The following is a 19876-nucleotide window of genomic DNA, read 5'->3' on the forward strand; positions in this document are numbered from 1 at the left end:
TGCATTCGGTAAAAGGAACTTTAAATTTGAAAGTTTAATATCTTATACTTCAGTGAGTGGCAACATGCTGATGCACGGAGATAACAAGTATTCTATTTGAAGCAGGGTAATACACTGCTTTCAAATAACCAAATTCGTGAATTAAAATTGAAAGGTCTTACAATGAATTTTACATTTTACTGAATTGGCAAACAATCTGGCACATTGCAGATAAAAATGTTTTATTTCAAACAGTGTTGCCACTTATTGCTCTCAAATCACCAAATTCGTGAAACAATTTGTTAAATTTGCAATATGAAATAAATCAAAAACAAATTCAAAATTCGGGTTTTAAGGTGCCCATATTCCGGAGAAGGCCAATGTGTACTAAAAATTCAGTGGCTCCAGATGACACTGTTTTTTCACAATGGAACAAACATACATACACACATACAGACTTGTCATTATTTAACATTTTCTTAAATACTATATTGCGATAAAACTTTGGTGGCAACATTTGAAAAGTGATTCGGACACAAAAGTGAGCTTTGAGACTAAAAATGAGAAAAAGGACAAAAAGGGAGATTCCAAACGGACAAAACTTCTATTACAAATAATTGTAAGAGCACAAGAGAAATTTACAAATAACATTTATCATTAACATTTATACAAGTCACATGCGTGCAAAGAAATATAGAAATTTCATATTTACTATAAAACTAAAATTTTCAGTCTTTGTCAACTGCATAAAAACAAAACTAAGTGGCTCCAGATGACACTGTTTTTTCACAATGGGACAAACATACATACACACATACAGACTTGTCATTATTTAACATTTTCTTAAATACTATATTGCGATAAAACTTTGGTGGCAACATTTGAAAAGTGATTCGGACACAAAAGTGAGCTTTGAGACTAAAAATGAGAAAAAGGACAAAAAGGGAGATTCCAAACGGACAAAACTTCTATTACAAATAATTGTAAGAGCACAAGAGAAATTTACAAATAACATTTATCATTAACATTTATACAAGTCACATGCGTGCAAAGAAATATAGAAATTTCATATTTACTATCAAACTAAAATTTTCAGTCTTTGTCAACTGCATAAAAACAAAACTAATACTTCTGTTACATTGTATCTACAATAGCATTTTGTAATGCCTTAACAAGCAAAATGCTGGCAAAAATTACATTCTGTCCTGGTAATAATTGTTCCTATCAAGTTCAATTTTTGAATAGGTTTTTCATGTTTAGATTAAAATACTTCTGATTTATGGGCAAAGAAAATGTAAATCTAAGTTTATTGATAAAAAAGCACTTACTGGTTCAAAAAATACTTTTTTTCTTTTGGCTGGGAAATTAACATACCCCTTGTGGATGCTCAGTACTGAACAGGAAAAGTATATAATCTCAATTTAGAAGCCAAGAAGTGCACGAAAACTGCGTATCTTCCCAATGTGCCCATCCAGTGTGTATGTTGTTCTGGTTATTGATGTGGCAAGCGCTGTGATTCGTCCCAGCATGGTGTGGCAATGTGATGCATGGAATCCTGACACGGAATATAGCTATCAAAGACTAGAATAAGTGTAGGAATCTAGCAGAGTACCCTGGACAACATTTATATGAAGTACTGCATGGAACTGCAGACATGTACCTGCTGACATACCAGTCAAGATAATCACCTGTTATTCATCATATATTTCTCCTCACATGTCATAGGTTGACATATACTGTTCATCTGTTTTGTAAAGCTCAATTAAGACATTCATTAAAATCGATGTTTTACTTACAGTAATTATGCTACTTTAGTAAGTAACCATGTTTTACACTATCCAAATACTCTCAACATAACCAAAAATCAAACAACAAACATTTTCAAAAATGAAAAAGATTTGTATGATTGCTTCCTTTCTTCCTCCCTTAGTGGCATGATATCCCAGGGTAGGCCCTGGCTTTCTCAAGAATTTTCTTCCAGGCCTCACTTTTCTTGGATATAGTCTTCCAGTTAATCACTCTTAAAGAGATGAGGTCCCCTTCGACGCAATCGACCCATCTGAGGTTGGGTCAGCCCCTAGTTCTTGTTCCAGTTGTCTTGGCCAGGAATATTTTCTGTGTTGTGCGCTCCCTGTTCATTCTAATAATGTGGCGAGCCCATTTAATCTTTTGAATTTTTATGTATTTCCCGATGTCGGGTTCTTTGTAGATATGGTAAAGTTCTAAATTTGAGCATCTGTGCCAAACACCATCAACTTGCATTCCTCCAAAAATAGCTCTTAGTATCTGCCACTCAAAGATATCAAGGGCATTTTAATCTTTTTGTGTCACTGTCAAGGTTTCTGAAGAGTATGCGAGTATAGGTCTGATTAGACATTTGTAAATTAATCACTTTGTTTTTCTTTTAATTAAATCTGATTTTAAATATTTCTTTAATCCATGCAAGCATCTATTGGCATTAATTCTCCTCTGTACTTCAGGTGTGATGTTGTTATTAATGTTAATCTCAGAGCCCAGATATATAAAGCTATCAACTTTCTCAAATTTATAAGTACCTATTTGCAGGTGAGTAGCAGAGTCTGTTAACCTTGTGCATTGCAAGTATTAAGTTTTTTCCTGGTTCGTAGTAAGGTGCATTTTACCTGCCTTTCTTTTTGGGGACAGAAATGCCTGTTTCAGATCAGAAGGTGTTCTTGCAGTGATGTCTATATCATCAGCAAATGCAAAGATTTGCACAGATTTGTAGAATATGTTTCCTCTAGTGTTGATGTTTGAATCACGAATAATTTTTCCTAATGCTATGTTGAAGAGTAAGAATGCCAGCATGTCACCCTGCCTAACCCCATTTTTAATTTCCATTGCTTCGGAAAAATCACCCCGGATTTTAACTCTTTGCATGGTTTTACTCAGCGTAAGAACAGTGAGTCTTACAAGCTTGTCAGGGATATTAAATTCTTACATAGCTTCAATGAGTAATTTTCTATTTATGTTATTATAGGCATTTTTGAAATCCACGAAGAGATGGTACGTTCCGATTCCAAATTCTTTGGTTTTTGTTTCTAGTATCTGTTGAATGTTAAATATTTGGTCAATTGTGGATCTCCCTCTCCTGAATCCGCATTGATAATATCCGATAACATTTTCCATGAATGGGCAAAGTCTACTAAACATAATGTTTGAAAAAATTTTATAAGCAGTACACAATAAACTAATACCTCTGTAATTAGAGAATTCAAGAATGTCTCTTTTTTATGTATGAGACAGACTGAGTTAAGTTTCCAATCCTCTGGAAGTGTTTCCTTGTCCCACACTGATAAAATAATATAGTGTAGTGTTTTTATCCCATCTGGTCCCAAGTTTTTGATTAGTTCTGGCAATATTAAGTCTGGGCCAGGAGCCTTGTTATTTTAAAGTTTTTTTTATTCCTTCTTTAACTCCAATTAATGAAGCAGGTGTAATACTATCTTGATTAATGTCAGATGAATTAAATTCTTCAGTCTGCAAGCACTCTGCATAAAGTAAATCAATAAAGTACTCCTCCCACCTCTGAAGAATTTTTATTTTATTACTCAGTATATCTTCATCTCTGTTTCTGCAAAGATTGGTTATAGGTTTAAACTCTCGTTGTCCAAGGTTTATCTCATGAAAGAAAGCTCTGCTCTCATTTGACCCTCTAAGATACTCAATATCTTTAAACAGACCTTCGTAAAATATTTTTTCTTAATCCTATGGATTTTTCTTTCCTTTCTTTAGGCAGCATTATATTCTTTCATTGATGTTCTAGAATGTTTTTTACTAAGCATCTCTTTATATGCATCATTTTTTCTTTGAGTCACAATATGACAGTCTGCATCAAACCAGTCCTTTTACTAGAATTTAATTTTTTCCTACTACAATAGTACCTGTGTCCAAAAGAGCTTCTTTAAGAACAGCCCATTTTCCATCTATGTTATCAATATTCTCTATCTTCGAGGTTTTTTGCTAGTTGAGTCTGGAAATCATGCCTAACTAAACTACTTTTTAAAAGTTCACAGTCAAAGCTTTTAATTCGTTGGCCATGATGTTTACATGCATTAGATAATTAGATATTCTGGCCTTAATCTTCCCATTACCATATAAAGATCTGTGTCAAAGTTAGCTCCACGATAGGTTCTAATACCTTGTATATCTGTCATATGTCTAGAAGCAATCATTATATGATCAATTTGGTAGAAAGTGTCTCCATCTGGAGATCTCCAGGTCATTTTGCAGATTCCCTTGTGTTGTGTACTAGACATTACTATGCCATGTTCATCATCAAAATGAATCAGTCTAAGTCCATTGTCATTAGCTTTCTCATGTAGACTTATTTTTCAATAGTTGGTCTGTACTCAGCTTCTCTCAAAACCTTGGCATTAAAATCGCCTACGATAACCTTGATGTGACATTTTGGGCAGGAAGGATAGAGCGAGTGCAGATCCTCATAAAAAAGTTCTTTCTCAACGTCTTCTATGTCTTCACTTGGTACGTGGGCATTAATAAGGCTGTAGTTAAAAAAGTTCCTTTTAATCTAATTTTACATAATCTTGAGGACTTTGCTACAAAGTCGATGACAAGGTGTCTACTATGTTTACCTAAGATAAAACCATTTTGTTACAGATAAAGAATACCATGTGGTTTCTCTTTTCAATAATTCCATCACCAGTCCACCACATCTCCTGCAGACCCATTATGTCAATCCTGTGCCTATCCAATTGTTCAGGTCTATAATTGAAGCCCTTTGCTTTTATACAAATAGCGAATGCTCCAAGTTCCACTTTTCATATCCTTCAAGAATTTACCAGGTTGACTCCTAAAGTTCGGTCAGCTAGATTTAATTACTTGAGATTTTGTAACAAAGTTTTTTTTTACAGGATGGCATTACTAGCACCATGCCCACCCCACAACCTTGAGCACCAAGGTGATGCTCTTCGTCTGGTACCTCCCTGTTGGTCTGTCTGGCTTGGGAGACCCTATCAGTAGCTAAGCTACCGCAGGCATAGCCCAAGTGGGTCCTAAGTACACGCAAGCTCAATCACCAGGGCAAGGTGGCAACACCATGTATCATTACTAAAGTTTATAAATGATCTGATTTTATCATAGAGGTAAGAAAGGAAGGAGGGGCCAAATCCACACTACGAGTGAAGCATTGCCCCGAGCTCCAGATGGGATATTTTTTGTTTATATTCAGAAGCTCCCTTGACATAACTCTGATTGTACTTGACATAACTTAGGCTGCCCATGATTTTCTCTGACTTTGCCCATCACTTTTCTTGCATTCACCTTAGCTTTTTTACAGGCCAGAAGATTTGTCAGTGTCGGATATCAGCGAAAGATGCGCCAAGCTTTTCTTTTGCTCTCTCAAAGTTTCATCACAATCACTGTTCCACCAGGGTTTAGCGAACTTTGGGACTTTGTCGAGGATTTCGGAATACAGAGTTCATCAGCTTGTATAATGGTATCAGAGATCATTTTTACTGCTGCATTAATGTCCACATCATTAACCATTTTTTCAGTCGGCACAGCACAAGATGCAAAAAGATCCCAATCAGCTTTATCGTAAAATAAGCATGGTTGTCTTGAGATCACTGATTTTCCTGGTTGATAATGACTGGGAAGTGGTCACTATCGTAGAGATTCTCCCCTACACTGAAAGAGCAGAAAGGTAGTAGAGAGGAGAACAAAAAACCAGATCAACTGCATGAAATGTTCTAGTCAGCTGATGAAAGTAAGTGTATTCTCCATTATTAAGGAATGACCTTCCATTAATTGTTCGATCTGCCGGCTCCTTGAATTAGTGTCCCTACTTCCCCATAATGTACTATGGGCATTAAAGTCACCTAAAAGCAAAAAAGATTCTGGGAGCTGCTCTATTGTTCTGTCCAACTCTCGCTGATCAACACGCTCATGTGGGGGGTAAATAAATAGTGCATACTGAGATTGAAAAGCGTAAATTAATCTGAACCGCCACAGCCTGAAGGGAGGTCGTCAAAGGGAGAACAGTGTATGGATGATTGTAGAAGGCGATAAGGTCCACACCACCACAGGCATGATCCCCATATGGGTTGTCCTTTCTTACTGTGGTATATCTCTGTATCTTAGCATGTCTGCTTGGATTTAACAAGGTCTACTAAAGTGCAAAGCAGGCAGGATGATACATGTTGATTAAATCCGTGATATTATCCAGGTTTTGACGGAAACCCTATCAATTCCACGAAATAAATGTACCCATTATGGATGCTTGTTTTGACGGTGTTGTTTTTTTTTACTTTCGAGGCAAAAGGTGTTTTGGTAGAGATAACCCTTGTTCAACATCCATTTCGTCTGAGTCGTCTAGGCATCCTGAACTCATGCTTGGAATAGAACTTTGACTGGGGTCCTGGGTTTTTGCTTATTTTTCTCTTTGATGCCATCTCTACATTTGTTCTGTTGGACATCCTGTTTTCCTTTGGGCACAGTCACCGGTGTACTACTTTCAACATCAGGTTTTTTTACCCTGATTTTTAGTTTTTAGGATCTTCTGTCATTGCTAGTTCTTTTTTCTGTGCAGTTATTGAGGTTTGCGTTGATATTGATCTGAAGATTTTGTTGCAGATGCATAAGATTTATTAGGTCTTGGTTGATTAAAGAGAACATGTCTTTTGGCTTCTGTAAATGATATCTTTTGTGTAAGTTTTTAATGTTTTTAATTTGTTTTTCTGTCTGCAATTTTGGACATGATGTTGAAAAAGCTGGGTGCTCACTTTTACAGTTTGTTACATAAGGGAGCAGCAGAGCAGCCTTCACCGCCATCGCCTACGATGGAACATCGAGCGCGCAAGAGGCTACCATGACAAGAGGTCTTTCTATGTCCAAAGCACTGACACTGAAAGCAACGCATTGGATTCGGTATATATGGCCTGCCTGAGCAGTGTAGGTATCCTGCTTAGGTTTTTAGGCAGGTTAGGAGACTTGAAAGTAAGTATTACATGTTTAGTGGGAATGAGCTGACCTTCTTTCTGTATTTTGATCTTAAGAGCACCACACACATTTTGATCTACCAACTCCTTCTTGGAACGGATTTAGAGTGTTATGTGGCTTAACTGCAATATTTGCTTGTCCTAATTTAGTTAGTTTCAAAAGACTATTAGACTGCTTTCCGGTCACAGTTTCTAACAAAAGGTCTCCAGACCGAACTCTCTTAACATTTTTTATTTCTCCTATGGAAGACAAAAAATGTTTGTTTATTAGAAAGGGTGACATTTTTTTCAATTCTTCAGAGCTGGTTATAATAAAGAAACATGGACAAAATACATCTGATACAGTGCTTTCTATGTCGCTTCTTAGTCTTTGGGTCACAATCGGAGTATCGGGTACATTGTTGGAGCAGGAACTCCCGAGAGCTTGTCCCCAAGCCACTGACACAAGGACTAGTGACCAGCCAATTGACACCCATGAGGACGACAAAGTGCCTCCTGTTTAACTGAAGCAGAGGCCAAAGCAGTATGTTGGGGACAGTACCTCGCCCCTCAACTACCAGGACCCTCCTTTCCAGTGACACGGGTCTCCACACACGGCAAACACGTGCGCAGTTTTCTCACCACTCGAAAAACTAGAGACAAGGCTGTTCTAGTTTCTTATGATGAGCCCGAACCTCCAAAGAGGAAACCACAAGGGAGAAGGAAACAAGAAAATTTGCAGTTAAGAGGAGAGGAGGCAGAAAGGAGCAGATATTGCTAGGGCTCCAGGATTGTGACACCCAATCACCAAGACGGTAATCCCCTGAAGGATCTTCACCTGCTATGTTTTAGCTGGGTATGTTGGAATGGCCTTCACGCTTAGGGTGCATAGAGTGATGGATAATAGCATTTTGTATAGTTTAGTGATATTTATGCAAAAATCCCCTTGGTTATTTTTTGATAACAAACAAAAGCAAATTTGATTATAAATTTGTTTTATAAAATTCTAAGCTGTTGAACTACAAAAATACAGATTTTAGCAAAAATGGTATGCTTAAAGAATGAAAAATACTTTACAGTACCTTTAAAATTGTATATGTTTAAAATTGTATATGTCTGTATATGTCCCTTAATAAAATATTTGCTACTTTTATTTAATGTTTCAAATGCCAAAATGTTTTAAATAAAATAATTTTTTTGTCATTCGTATATTATTTAACATGTACTTTTTAAAATTTTTTAGAGGAGAGGCTTTACAGTTGCTCACTTTAAATTCATCATTTTATTTGTATATAACTGAACAATAATCACTTTAAGTTTACACGTTTTACTTATTTGAGTTAATTAAAAAAATTACCACCAAATGCTGCAATCTTCATCATATTTAATAAATATACACATATATGCCAATCAGTTAACTTTTCCTTGATTTCTAACCACACACTTGTACAAAATTATGTACAGTTTTACACAAATGTGTGGTACAGAAGACGGATACATTTGCGAATTCGGTGAATGAAGCAATATTATGCAGAGTAAGGCAATCAAGATTGCAATCTGATGATAATGCAGTTAATGTTTATATGTGAAACTGATAATTACTATTTATTATATTATTAGAGAATTATTAAACTGTGTAAAATTGCTAAAAGAGATATTGAGTGCTCTGCCAAAATATATTTACTAGAAGATTTCAATTTGATAATGAATGTATCTTAAGATGCGTGTTAAGTCAAAAGTTTGACACTTGATAGCTAAATGTAAATATAAAATTATGCATGTTAAAATATTTATAATTAGGCACATAGGTCAGGTTAAGTTTTTATTAAATAGAGTAAGACATGCAAGGGCTATCTGCCTAGAGGGAGAAACGCCATCGTGAAGGAATTTTGAAGAAAAACTGACCTTTGAGTGGGTATTAAAAAAATGCATGTAATTTTCATTCAAATTATATTTATACACATTTCTTATGCAAGAATTTGGATATACGCCAAATTACTGTAAATTACTTTACTCAAAAAATATAGTGAATGCCCAAAAATTAAAGATTGCACACGCCAAAAATGAAAAATATGAAATATGTATGGTATTTATGTGTATGCTTGCAAAAAGCATGTACTATATGGCTTTAACAAAATATGTAAACATTTATTAAATTATTCATAAATGTATTTGAAATGAAGGATTTATTCATTCATAAACTACTATGAAAGAAATCTAATTACTAAATGTATCTAAATTTATAATGATTACAAATATTATCTAAATATATAATAACCTTAACATTGCATTGTAAACATAAATTGAAATCCTGTTGACAAATACATTAAAACACAATAACACGCTGAATAAATACTAATTCAGAAGTCAAACAACAAAAATCAGCGTTAATTTACAAAATTTTCACAGGACTAGTTTCAATGGTTTTACCGAACCATCATCTTCAGCTGCAAAACCGCAAATGAATGTATTTGAAATGAAGGATTATGTTTAACTGAAGCAGCAAAACCGCAAATGAATGAATGATTCATTTGCAGCTGAAGATGATGGTTCGGTGAAACCATCGAAACTAGTCCTGTGAAAATTTTGTAAATTAACGCTGATTTTTGTTGTTTGACTTCTGAATTAGTAAATACATTAAAGTTAAGTACATGGAAATGAGCACCAACATTTAACATATTTGACTATTAAAATAAAAGGTGCTCTAATTTGAAAAGGACCGAATAAAGAAATAATTATAAATTGACTTAGATTTTTTGATTTAAAAGATGCCTAAGAAGCTAAAAAATCATGTCATATTTGAGAAAGTATTTTAGGAAGAAGCTCTATAAATAGAAAAGAAACAATGCATAATTTTAATATTAATAATACAATAAACTTTGATCTTAATTTTTGTAATCCTTAACTGAATAGAATCGAATTACCTTAAAATTTTTTTCTAATGTAATTAACGAAAACTTGTGAAAATATTTCATTCAAATTAAACCGTTCTGAGCAAACTGTTCTGAGAATAATTATGTTTAGAATGAAATGTTGTTTGAAAATGTATTTTTTCACATACTTAGGACACTGAAATATTGTAGGAAAACAATATATAAATTTATATGCATATTTACAACATAACTACAAAATACTTACATTCCATTGTGTCAAAACCCACTGATCTTAATGGTAAGTCACTGAATGTTTTGGTCACCACGAAGGGATCACCAGTGCTTCAAAGCAGTGTAGTGGAAAAACTGGTTACTCTCCTTCTTACTTCCTACCTCCGTGTATTTTGTATCTAAGCATAATGTAAAATTACCTGGGCTGTGATAAAAGTATGTTTACTGGTAATATTGTGCAGATTCTGTGGAAGCAATTCATTGTTGCTTGTAAAGTTTCTCAATGTTATGCTTTATTAATGTGAATAAGGCTAAGGAACAATTGTTATTTGTTTGCTGGCTCTAAAAGCCAAACTACAGTATACTTGATTGTGGCAGATCAGGAATTCCTCATTTAGGATGGTGCTAATATGACATGGCATGCTGGAAGAACTGAAGAAAATTAATAGGCATTCTCTAAACCATCTTCCATACAGTCAGATCTCACAAATTTTAAGAGGCTGGAAGTGTAACATTAACCAAGATGTGAAACCTGCCACATTCACTATTACACACTGAATTTTAGCTTACAGTTTCTAATTTTTATTTCAGAAGCTAGTACAGCTTTTGCAAAGGTGTACAGAATGTGAAGGCTGCTATTTAGAACATGAAAGGCTCACATCCTAATGATTCAACTCGGAATAATAATCTTTATAAAAAAATCAGAACAGCACTCTTAAGTGAAAGTTTTATACCTAAATATTAATTTAAAACAAATGTTTTATTGATACTAATTAAATGTTTTATGTGTTTCTTCATTTTCATACTGGTTACTAATGCATACAAAATTTTGAACCAGTGATGAAAAGCTGTATTTAAACATCATTTATTACCTAGATTTGCAAATTTATTTATTACTTATTTCCTTAATTTTTCGTTTATTAGACCACTAACCATCCAAATGGGCCTGCTGTACATACATATATATACATATATGTTCAAGAATATTTTTACTGATACTTCCAAATAACTATGTGCACATGCATCTTAAAAGCGTGTCCAAACAATTAAGGATGTTTAGTGGAAGAAAAAGAGTCCAGGTATAAAATAGCAGGAGCATTTTAGAATTGTGATCACAAGGAAAGAATTTTTTCATGGCCTTACTAGGAGCTTTCCGATTTTTGAAAGCATTTACTTTAGTTCAAGGGTTTAAGAATAAAAGAAAATAAAATACTTCAATAATAAATAAGCATATATATATATAAGGTAGTAGAAAAATCTCTTGACCAGTAAAGTGGGCATGTAAATCAGGGGATTAAAGTTTTAAAACACTTAAGTACAAATGTTTTCCAATACTGATAAACAATATACACTGCCCTCCAAAAGTTAAGGAACAGCATGCTTTTTGCGTCTAATTTGAGAATGAAGCAATATAGAAACAAGACATTTAAAGGACATGTTCATTAAACAGTTCTTTAATAAATGTGACATAGAAGGTTTCTATGTCATATATATAAGTTCAAAACAAATGTAAATTATAACAAAAAATTTCACACTTGACAGAGAAATCTAGTTTTGGAGAAACAGTATATCACAGTTTTTTAGGGAAAAAGGGGGTGGTAACATTACAAAAACAGGTTCTATTAAGGAATGTGTCCACCCCTAGCTACAATACATTGGTGGCAGCGATGTTGCATGCTGTCAACAACCTATCTCCCAAGGTAGTTTCAAAGATATCCTATTGGATTCAGGTCTGGGGACTGAGCTGGCCATTCTATCCATTCCATACCATGACCCTCAACATATTCTTTAGAAACCCAAGCTCAGTGCGGTCATGCATTGTAGGCCATTAGAAGAAGTCCCGGACCAATAGCAGCAGCATATGGGCAGGACATCTCACACCGGTCAAAGTTCCTCCATGGGACACATGCAAGTCAGTATGACCAACAAGAGATACTCCAGCTCAAACTGTTATTCCACCACCTCTGTAATTGTGTCTTTCCTCAGTACGAGATTGGTAATATCTGGTGCGCTGTTCCCTCCAGATCAGCCGACGACTTGAATCCCTCTCTAATGTGAACCTGGACTTGTCTGTGAAGAGAACAGATGCAAATTGTTGAATCGTCCAGGAGATGTGTTCTCTTGCCCAATACAAACGTGCACTGCTGTGTCCTCGGGTGAAGGGGACACAAATAATTTGTTGTCATACAGACCTGTATTGTGCACGAATCTGCTCACTGTAGTAGCTGACATTCTTGTTCCTGTTGCCACTAAATGATTTGCCATGAGCTGAGGCACTTCTCCTTTGGGCTGAAAGAGATAAATAACGGTCTTCCGCAGGTGCTGTAACTCTAGGGTTGCCTGGAACATGTCTTCTAGACACAGAATCTTCAGATTCAAACTGATTCCATAGTTGGTGGACCACACTATGAGAGACATTGAGACGTCTAGATGCATCAGCTTGTGACATCCCTTTTACTATCATCCAATCGCCCAACACCTCAATGAATTGGGCAAAAGATTTCTCCTGGACATTGACAGGCTCTCCTAGATATTGTCCACGAAACTGTAATAACAAATGAAGATCGACACTTGTGAACAAAAATTACAATTTTGGCATTTTTCCCTCTAACTCCTATATAAGTATTCATTTCTGTAAAATAACAGAGATAGCTATTGTTTTTGCATATATTTTCTTAAACTTCATTACTGTCATGCATATGAACCATGAATTTAAACGTTACTGACATTTTTGTAATGGTGAGCTTTTAAAAACATGCTGTTCCTAACTTTTGGAGGGCAGTGTACGAGGGCTATCCAGAAAGTAGATTACGTTTTGGAATAAAAAAATAAACAAAGTATAGGAAACAAATTTTATTATATACAGATGAAAGCCACACTCAAATACTACTTTTCTACATAGTCACCATACAAATTAAGGCATTTATCGTAGCGATGTACGAGCTTGGAAATTCCTTCGTCGAAAAATTCGGCCGCCTGCGCCTTCAACCACTTCGTTACTTTTTCTTGCAGCTGTGCGTCGTCATCAAAACGCTGCATAGCCAGCCACTTCTTCATTGCTGGGAATAGGTGGAAGTCGCTCGGTGCCAGGTCGGGACTGTACGGCGGATGAGGAAACAACTCCCACTTAAAAGATTCAAGAACTTTACGAGTGACATTTGCCGTGTGGGGCCGGGCGTTGTCGTGAATCAACAAGATCTTAGAGCTCAACATTCCTCTGCGCTTGTTTTGAATTGCTCTTCTGAGTTTTTGGAGAGTTTGGCAATACCTTTGAGAGTTTATTGTAGTGCCTCTTTCCAGGAAGTCCACCAAAATTACACCTTTTCTGTCCCAAAAAACAGTCGCCATCATCTTCCTTGCCGACATTGTTTGCATGCATTTCTTGGGTTTTTGGGGAGAACTTGTGTGCCCCCAATGCATTGATTGCAATTTCGTTTCACAGTTCACATGTTTCACCCATGTTTCATCACCAGTAACGATGCGATCGAGTAAAGAGTCACCATCCTTATGGTAAGCGTCCAAAAAGTTCAACGCTGCAGCCATTCACTGATTTTTGTGGTCCTCTGTCAAGATTTTTGGAATCCATCTTGCACAAAACTTGTGGTAACCAAGCTTTTCGCTGATGATTTCGTGCAACAAACTTCGCGAAATTTGTGAAAAACTCAAAGAAAGTTGCGTTATTGTGAAATTTCGATTTTCACGGACTTTAGCATCGACTTTTTTGAGAAGTTCGGCGGTCACTATGCTAGGTCTCCCACTTTGATCTTCGTCATGAACATTGGTTCGGCCATTTTGAAATCTTATGACCCACTGACGCACTCCACCTTCAGTGATAATGTTGTCCCCATACACTTCACGAAGCTGCCGATAGATTTCTATCAGTTTACAGTTTTTTGCAGTCAGAAACCTTATTACTGAGCGCACCTCGCGGGATTTTCAATTAACGCAGACATTTCAAACCGTCACAGTATCTGAACGGAGCACAGCACGAACCTCTCACTAGCACGGCTAGATGCAGACTGAGCTGCGCAACGCTCTGACCCCAAGATGGCCGCACTAGCCCCGCCCCTAGCGGACACAGACGGAAACGTAATCTACTTCCTGGATGGCCCTCGTATATAAAGAAAAGAAACTGCATAGAGATTCAATATACAATATACTATATCATATTACATATATAATTATCTATACTATTAAAATCTGTGCACACTTGTCTGTTTGTTTGTGGCATTAATCCCCTCTGGACCAGCGGGGAGTTGAGCTTCGAGAAAAAGAGCCCCAGATTCCAAAAATTCATGGAAGCCATTTCAACTATTCTCATCTTTGTATGACTTTAATTAGCCAAAATTAGTAACAACTCAGAAAAACACTAATTTTTGTCTCAATTTTCTGAGTGGCAACAGTCTCACACACTGGAAATGAAAATTTGTTTTATTTCAAAAAGTGTTGCCAGTGCTGGCTTTCAAATTGTAGACTTTGTTAATAAAAAATTTCCAAGTTTTACAAAATATGAAATAAAAATAGCATTGCCAAGCATTAAATATATTATTCCCAATTCCAAAAATTTGTGAGGAGCCATTTTGACCATTATCATCTTCAAACGACTTTAATCTGCTAAGATATTAATTAAAAACTTAGAAAATGCCAATTTTCACACTCATTTTTCTGAATGGCAACAATCTTGTGCACTGGAGATAAAAATCTGCTTTATTTCAAAAAGTGTTGTCACTGCTCGCTTTCAAATCATAGACTTTGTTAATAAAAAATTTCTAAGTTTTACAAAATATGAAATAAAAATAGCATTGCCAAATTTTAAACATATTATTATATAAGGTTATATTCTGACATTAAAGAAATCATGTGATTGCATGTGACGTCATTATATGTCCAAAATTTTTCATTAATGTCAGCATTTTAAATAAATAGCTGCTGTTAGCAACTTTTTTGTTTTAGGTTACTATAACTGACATGATACATTAACGTCACACTAATTATTTTATTGATATTGAGAAAATGTTGTTATATTACATTATATTAAAATTATGACATCATACATATTAACCTAAAGTGTCAAAAGTTTTTTGCTTCCCGGTTTGGCAATATAAAATTACTTATGAATTGGTTGTTGCTTGGAAAGAATGAACTGATTTGATTCATACTGTAATGTTTCTAACATTTGCTTTTCTAATGTACATAGAACTTATAAATTTTCCTTTGGCTGCAGCACGCTCATCTGGCGGGCTTGCCTACTAATGTTATTATAACTACTGATTTAAGATCAAGCCATTATTCCTTACTATTTGCACAAGTTAACATAGTAAATATTTAACACATTTTTAGTTATAACTGTGATTCATTGAGAATATTCAGTTTACTTTTGTAGTTTCAGTAACTGAAATCTTAGACCTGAGGCATAACAGGTTAAGGTGAAAAGGTGAACTGACTTCTTCTGTAACTAAATTCTTAGCACAATATATCAGTTAGATTCCATATGAAGACTTGGATTCAGATAGTTAGAAATTTTGTTAGAAGAAAAAGAAATAGTGATGGCCAGTTGAAGGCTGGATAATAACAGGCTAGTAATTATCAATATTAATGTTACGAATTTTGTACTTACTTAGATATTTTTAGTAGAATTATAATTGAAATTGTTTTATGTCCCTGTGCAATGTAGTGCATGACAAATTTTAAGAGGAAGCTATGCCAGAAAAGTAAAAATACAACAGCATGTGCATTTAACATTGAATAAAAGCTTATCTCTGTCTGTTATCTTTCCAGCTTTGTTATACTTATTCTGATAAGAATAAATTTTAATCTTTTTATCAGACTTGTGCGTTCAGTTTATTACGAACTCATACGCACACAAAACTAATAGTATTTTAATATAATATAGTATATATTTTAAGACAGCAAAATTTCAAATTAAATATTTCAGTGAAAGAATTCAATAGATTAAAATCAAGCTATTTTGTTATTTTTAAGGTGGATATTAACTTCATAACAATATAAGGAATTTCTTTCTCAATTTACTATAAATTAATCTACCAAAAAATAATACAGAGTTATTTTATTAACATACACATAGGTTTCAATTGAGAAACCAGTTCCTCCTTTGTCCATTCCTTTTTGTCAGCACAGTAACTGAGACTCGGTGTAACCAAAAGTTTGTTGTCATCACTGTAAGGGACATTCAGATAGTGCACTAGTACTATATCAGGATTCTGTATAGTAAAAAAAAAAAAAAAAAAAAAATCAGAGAAGGAACTTTTATAACATGAAAAATGTACAGGGTGGTTATAATTAAAGTGACCGTATTTAGATCCGTCTAGAACTTGTTTTACTTCTAGAAATTTTGATGAAATTTGGTATACATGTTATATGGATCATGGGGAAATGATTTCTGCAATAAAAAATAGTTCGACAAGAGCCCTTTTTGCAGTCCCTTTAAACGATATTTATGCAATACAGCTAAGCTATTGCTACCATTCTGATAAAACAGTTTTACCAGTAAAGCTTGATCTTTTTTCTGTAAGGGCATGATTAATGGTGGCAAAGGCATGCAAAATGATTTTCTGGCTCTGACTGAAGGTCTTTTTATAGATTTGACTAATTTGCGTAAGGAATTTTTGAAAATTGGCACCTGGTGGTCAAATTTTGAACTATTTTTTTACTGCAGAAATCTGTTACCCATAATCCATATAACGCATATACCAAGTTTAATCAAAATTCAATCATCAAAGTCAAATAGGCAGAAAGGGTTCTACAGGGGATCTGAATAGAGTCACTTTAATTATAACCATCCTGTATTACAATTAATCTATTCAACTATCTCATAGTCCGGTTACATTCAAGATATCCACTTCATTAATAAAATGAAAATAAACTATTTGTCATTTTGAGCAAGATGAACCTGATATTATAGAATTTATCTCTTTGACTACAAGTGATTTTCATATTTTTCTATGCATAATCATAGGACAAATTCATATCTTGCACAAATCTCTGATGAAGAAACTTTTAATAGAATTTTGAAAAAGGTTAGGAAAGAGAAAATATTTTTGTTTTTTAGCGTACATATTGCTCCAGCAATATTCTTGTTTTCTAACAAGAATATTGAACAAAAATACATAAAAAAAAGAAATATAATTTTAATTTTGAATAGTATAATACATTGATTTACTCATATCTATACTTACATTTTCATCGCTTGATTCACAGCTATTTTAAATTTCATCATCTGTCTATTTAATCAATTCTGTGTTTAAACATTTTCCAAATTCACAGCAAAGATTTTTCTATACACCTGAATTACTCATGCACTTTTGACTAACTAGATTTATATACTGATGAAACAATTTAGGAAGTAAAACATTGCATATAAGCAATATTTAGAATAATATGAATTTCAAGATGCAAAATTATTTGAGGGATACACATTTTCTAAAAGCATAGTTGGTGATACACTGTCTTTCTCATTGGTATAAAGGGTAGTGCTCCTGGCTAATGTATCATTCATTAGGTTTGGGGTCAAATCCTGAAAGCATGAATGTTTTCAGGATTATGGGAGCAATTAAAATACATGGTGAGCCAGAAGTCCTTCTGATTAGTTTGGTGATGGAGGAAAAGAGGCAGAAGACTCTTGAACTTATCCCTTGCGGTGAACTCCATCAAAATTGGGATCGCACTGGGCAAACTAATACTGTTATCTATATGGTGCTCAAATAAACTAAATTAAACCAATATGCAACTAAACTAATTCAGATGCATGAGAGCTAAATGTCAAATTAGGCTGAAGAATAGAAATATATATACACACACATAAGCATTTCTCATTTTTAATAAGCCTTGATTGATGATTGAGAAGCATTGTCATCACAATGAAAAACTTCTTTTACAATATCTTCATTTATTACCACTTCTGCACATTTCTTTACAAAATCCGTTAATTGAAAATTTCACTTTTGTTTTGCGATATAAAAAAACTTTTAAAATTTGCACCTATCATCGTCAAATTTAGCTATCGTTCACTTATACATATTTGGCTATGCATCGTGAGTTTGGCGACTAAGCTATTCCGTTAAATTTTATCTTGCTTCTATTGCGCATTAAGACAATGAAGCTTGAATTGTATTAGTTTAGTTATTTATTATACTTATGTCTATTTCTTGACATGCTTAAGGCTTATCAAGAGTTCTGAATAAATAAATTTCCATATATACTTAAGCCTTATTGAATGCTGGTGCTAGATATCTTACCGCCTGATGCAGTCTCTGTGGGTCTTAAATTCTGCAACCTGGTGCCACCTTACGAGGCCTGGTGCTGGTTCTGGGTTTACGTGAATAACATATCAGTTATTCTTAATTCAGATAGCCCTAAATGTAATCTTTAGGGCTATGAGTATCATCAACAAAATCTATTTTTAACATATGGAAAGAAATTTTTGTTAAATTTTTCCTTGTCAACATTTTTTAGCTCATTTAACTTTAATCTGCAAACATTGCCAAGTGTAATGTCAACATAAAATGTTACCATACTCCTTTGTTATTCAATTATTAACATGAAAAAAATTGTTTAGGCATTGCTAGATGAGTCATTTACTCAAGTTTTCAGGCTGTGATGAAAGGAAAGTATAATAAATAATGATTCACCAGGTTGGTGTCAAATTAAAAATGTATCTATGTGGAATGTTTCGGTTTAAGATGTGTGCCAAGCAGATACGCAGCAACGGAGCCAAATTACCGATGGTACAAATTTATGCTAAAATGATTGTTTCTTCAATAACAAGGTTATTTATGTAGTGTTGAAGTGAAATTAAGAATCGGAACTCTCCATGTTTAATTATGTGAAGAGGGGGGAATCAAATGCTCATGCGTAAAGCCTATGAGAAAAACGTTATTGGTGGTTTTGAGGTCCGGATTTCAGATCATTCCAGATAATGGATGTCTGGATTTCAGACTTTGTACTGTACAAAGACATACTAAAACATAAAACTGGAAATGCATTTTAAAACTTAAAAACAAGACAAATATGTTGTAATTTCTGTATTTCCCTCCTTTTATTTTAAAATGCACAATTAGTTGATTTCTAGCCCTGCAGAAACTTGAATTACTAAGAAACCTCCTTGCTCACCTGCAATAACCAATAACAACGACGATGAAATGTAGGAAGAATGGCTGAATGCACGTAACATCCATATATACACTAAAAAGATAAAAAAAAATTAAAACTATATCATATAAAATGCAATGAAACAAGACAACAGTAGGTATTATTAATGTAAAACTTTATAACTTTATTAACTTCAATAAAAGTAAACAAGCAATATAAACAGAAAAATACATAAAATTCTTAATGAAGTACACAATGTAATTTAACATATAAATATATTGATTATGCTTCGTTGAACATTAAAATAACTCAAAAACTACCAGTACTTTTAAGAAAATAAATAAACTTTAGCATTAATAATTACAACAGCTTTCTTAAAAACAACTGCTCTGGAACCTAGATGAGAATATCACATATGCAGTATAGTTACAACCAGCATGTCTAATTCTGATATCAGATTAAAGTGCATTTTACATACTACATAAATCAAAAAGTTAAATTCAGTTCTTACAGTCTAGGCAAAATTACTTTTTTTTGGCTAATTGTTAATTCAATACAACTAATTTTTTTAATAGACTATGATCAAGCACAAAATGGCTATCTATTTAGCACCTAGTTATCGATTACATATGCCTGTTTTACTAACAAAACAGCTTTCTTTAAATTATTTATTCATTTCTATATTGTTATTTATTTATTTCTACATTTAATTTTTTGTCAGAGTAGCTA

The 19876-nt window shown here is 34.1% G+C and overlaps 1 protein-coding gene across 7 annotated transcripts in view; it reads right to left on the bottom strand.

Annotated features, from left to right (window-relative positions):
- The window catches only part of Camta (Calmodulin-binding transcription activator), a 360727-nt gene that overhangs the window by 79880 nt on the left and 260971 nt on the right, over positions 1-19876 (bottom strand). For all 7 annotated transcript variants that reach the window (XM_085818419.1, XM_085818416.1, XM_085818418.1 and 4 more), the window contains 2 exons: positions 19169-19240; positions 16119-16260 (listed from right to left, as the gene is read on the bottom strand). In XM_085818419.1, coding sequence (XP_085674545.1) covers positions 16119-16260; positions 19169-19240 — 214 coding nt within the window. The remainder of the gene's footprint in view (positions 1-16118; positions 16261-19168; positions 19241-19876) is intronic.

The sequence above is a fragment of the Stegodyphus dumicola genome, chromosome 6 (assembly GCF_044657685.1).
Source record: "Stegodyphus dumicola isolate Sdum_Otavi_A_Nest chromosome 6, ASM4465768v1".
Classification (NCBI taxonomy): domain Eukaryota; kingdom Metazoa; phylum Arthropoda; class Arachnida; order Araneae; family Eresidae; genus Stegodyphus; species Stegodyphus dumicola.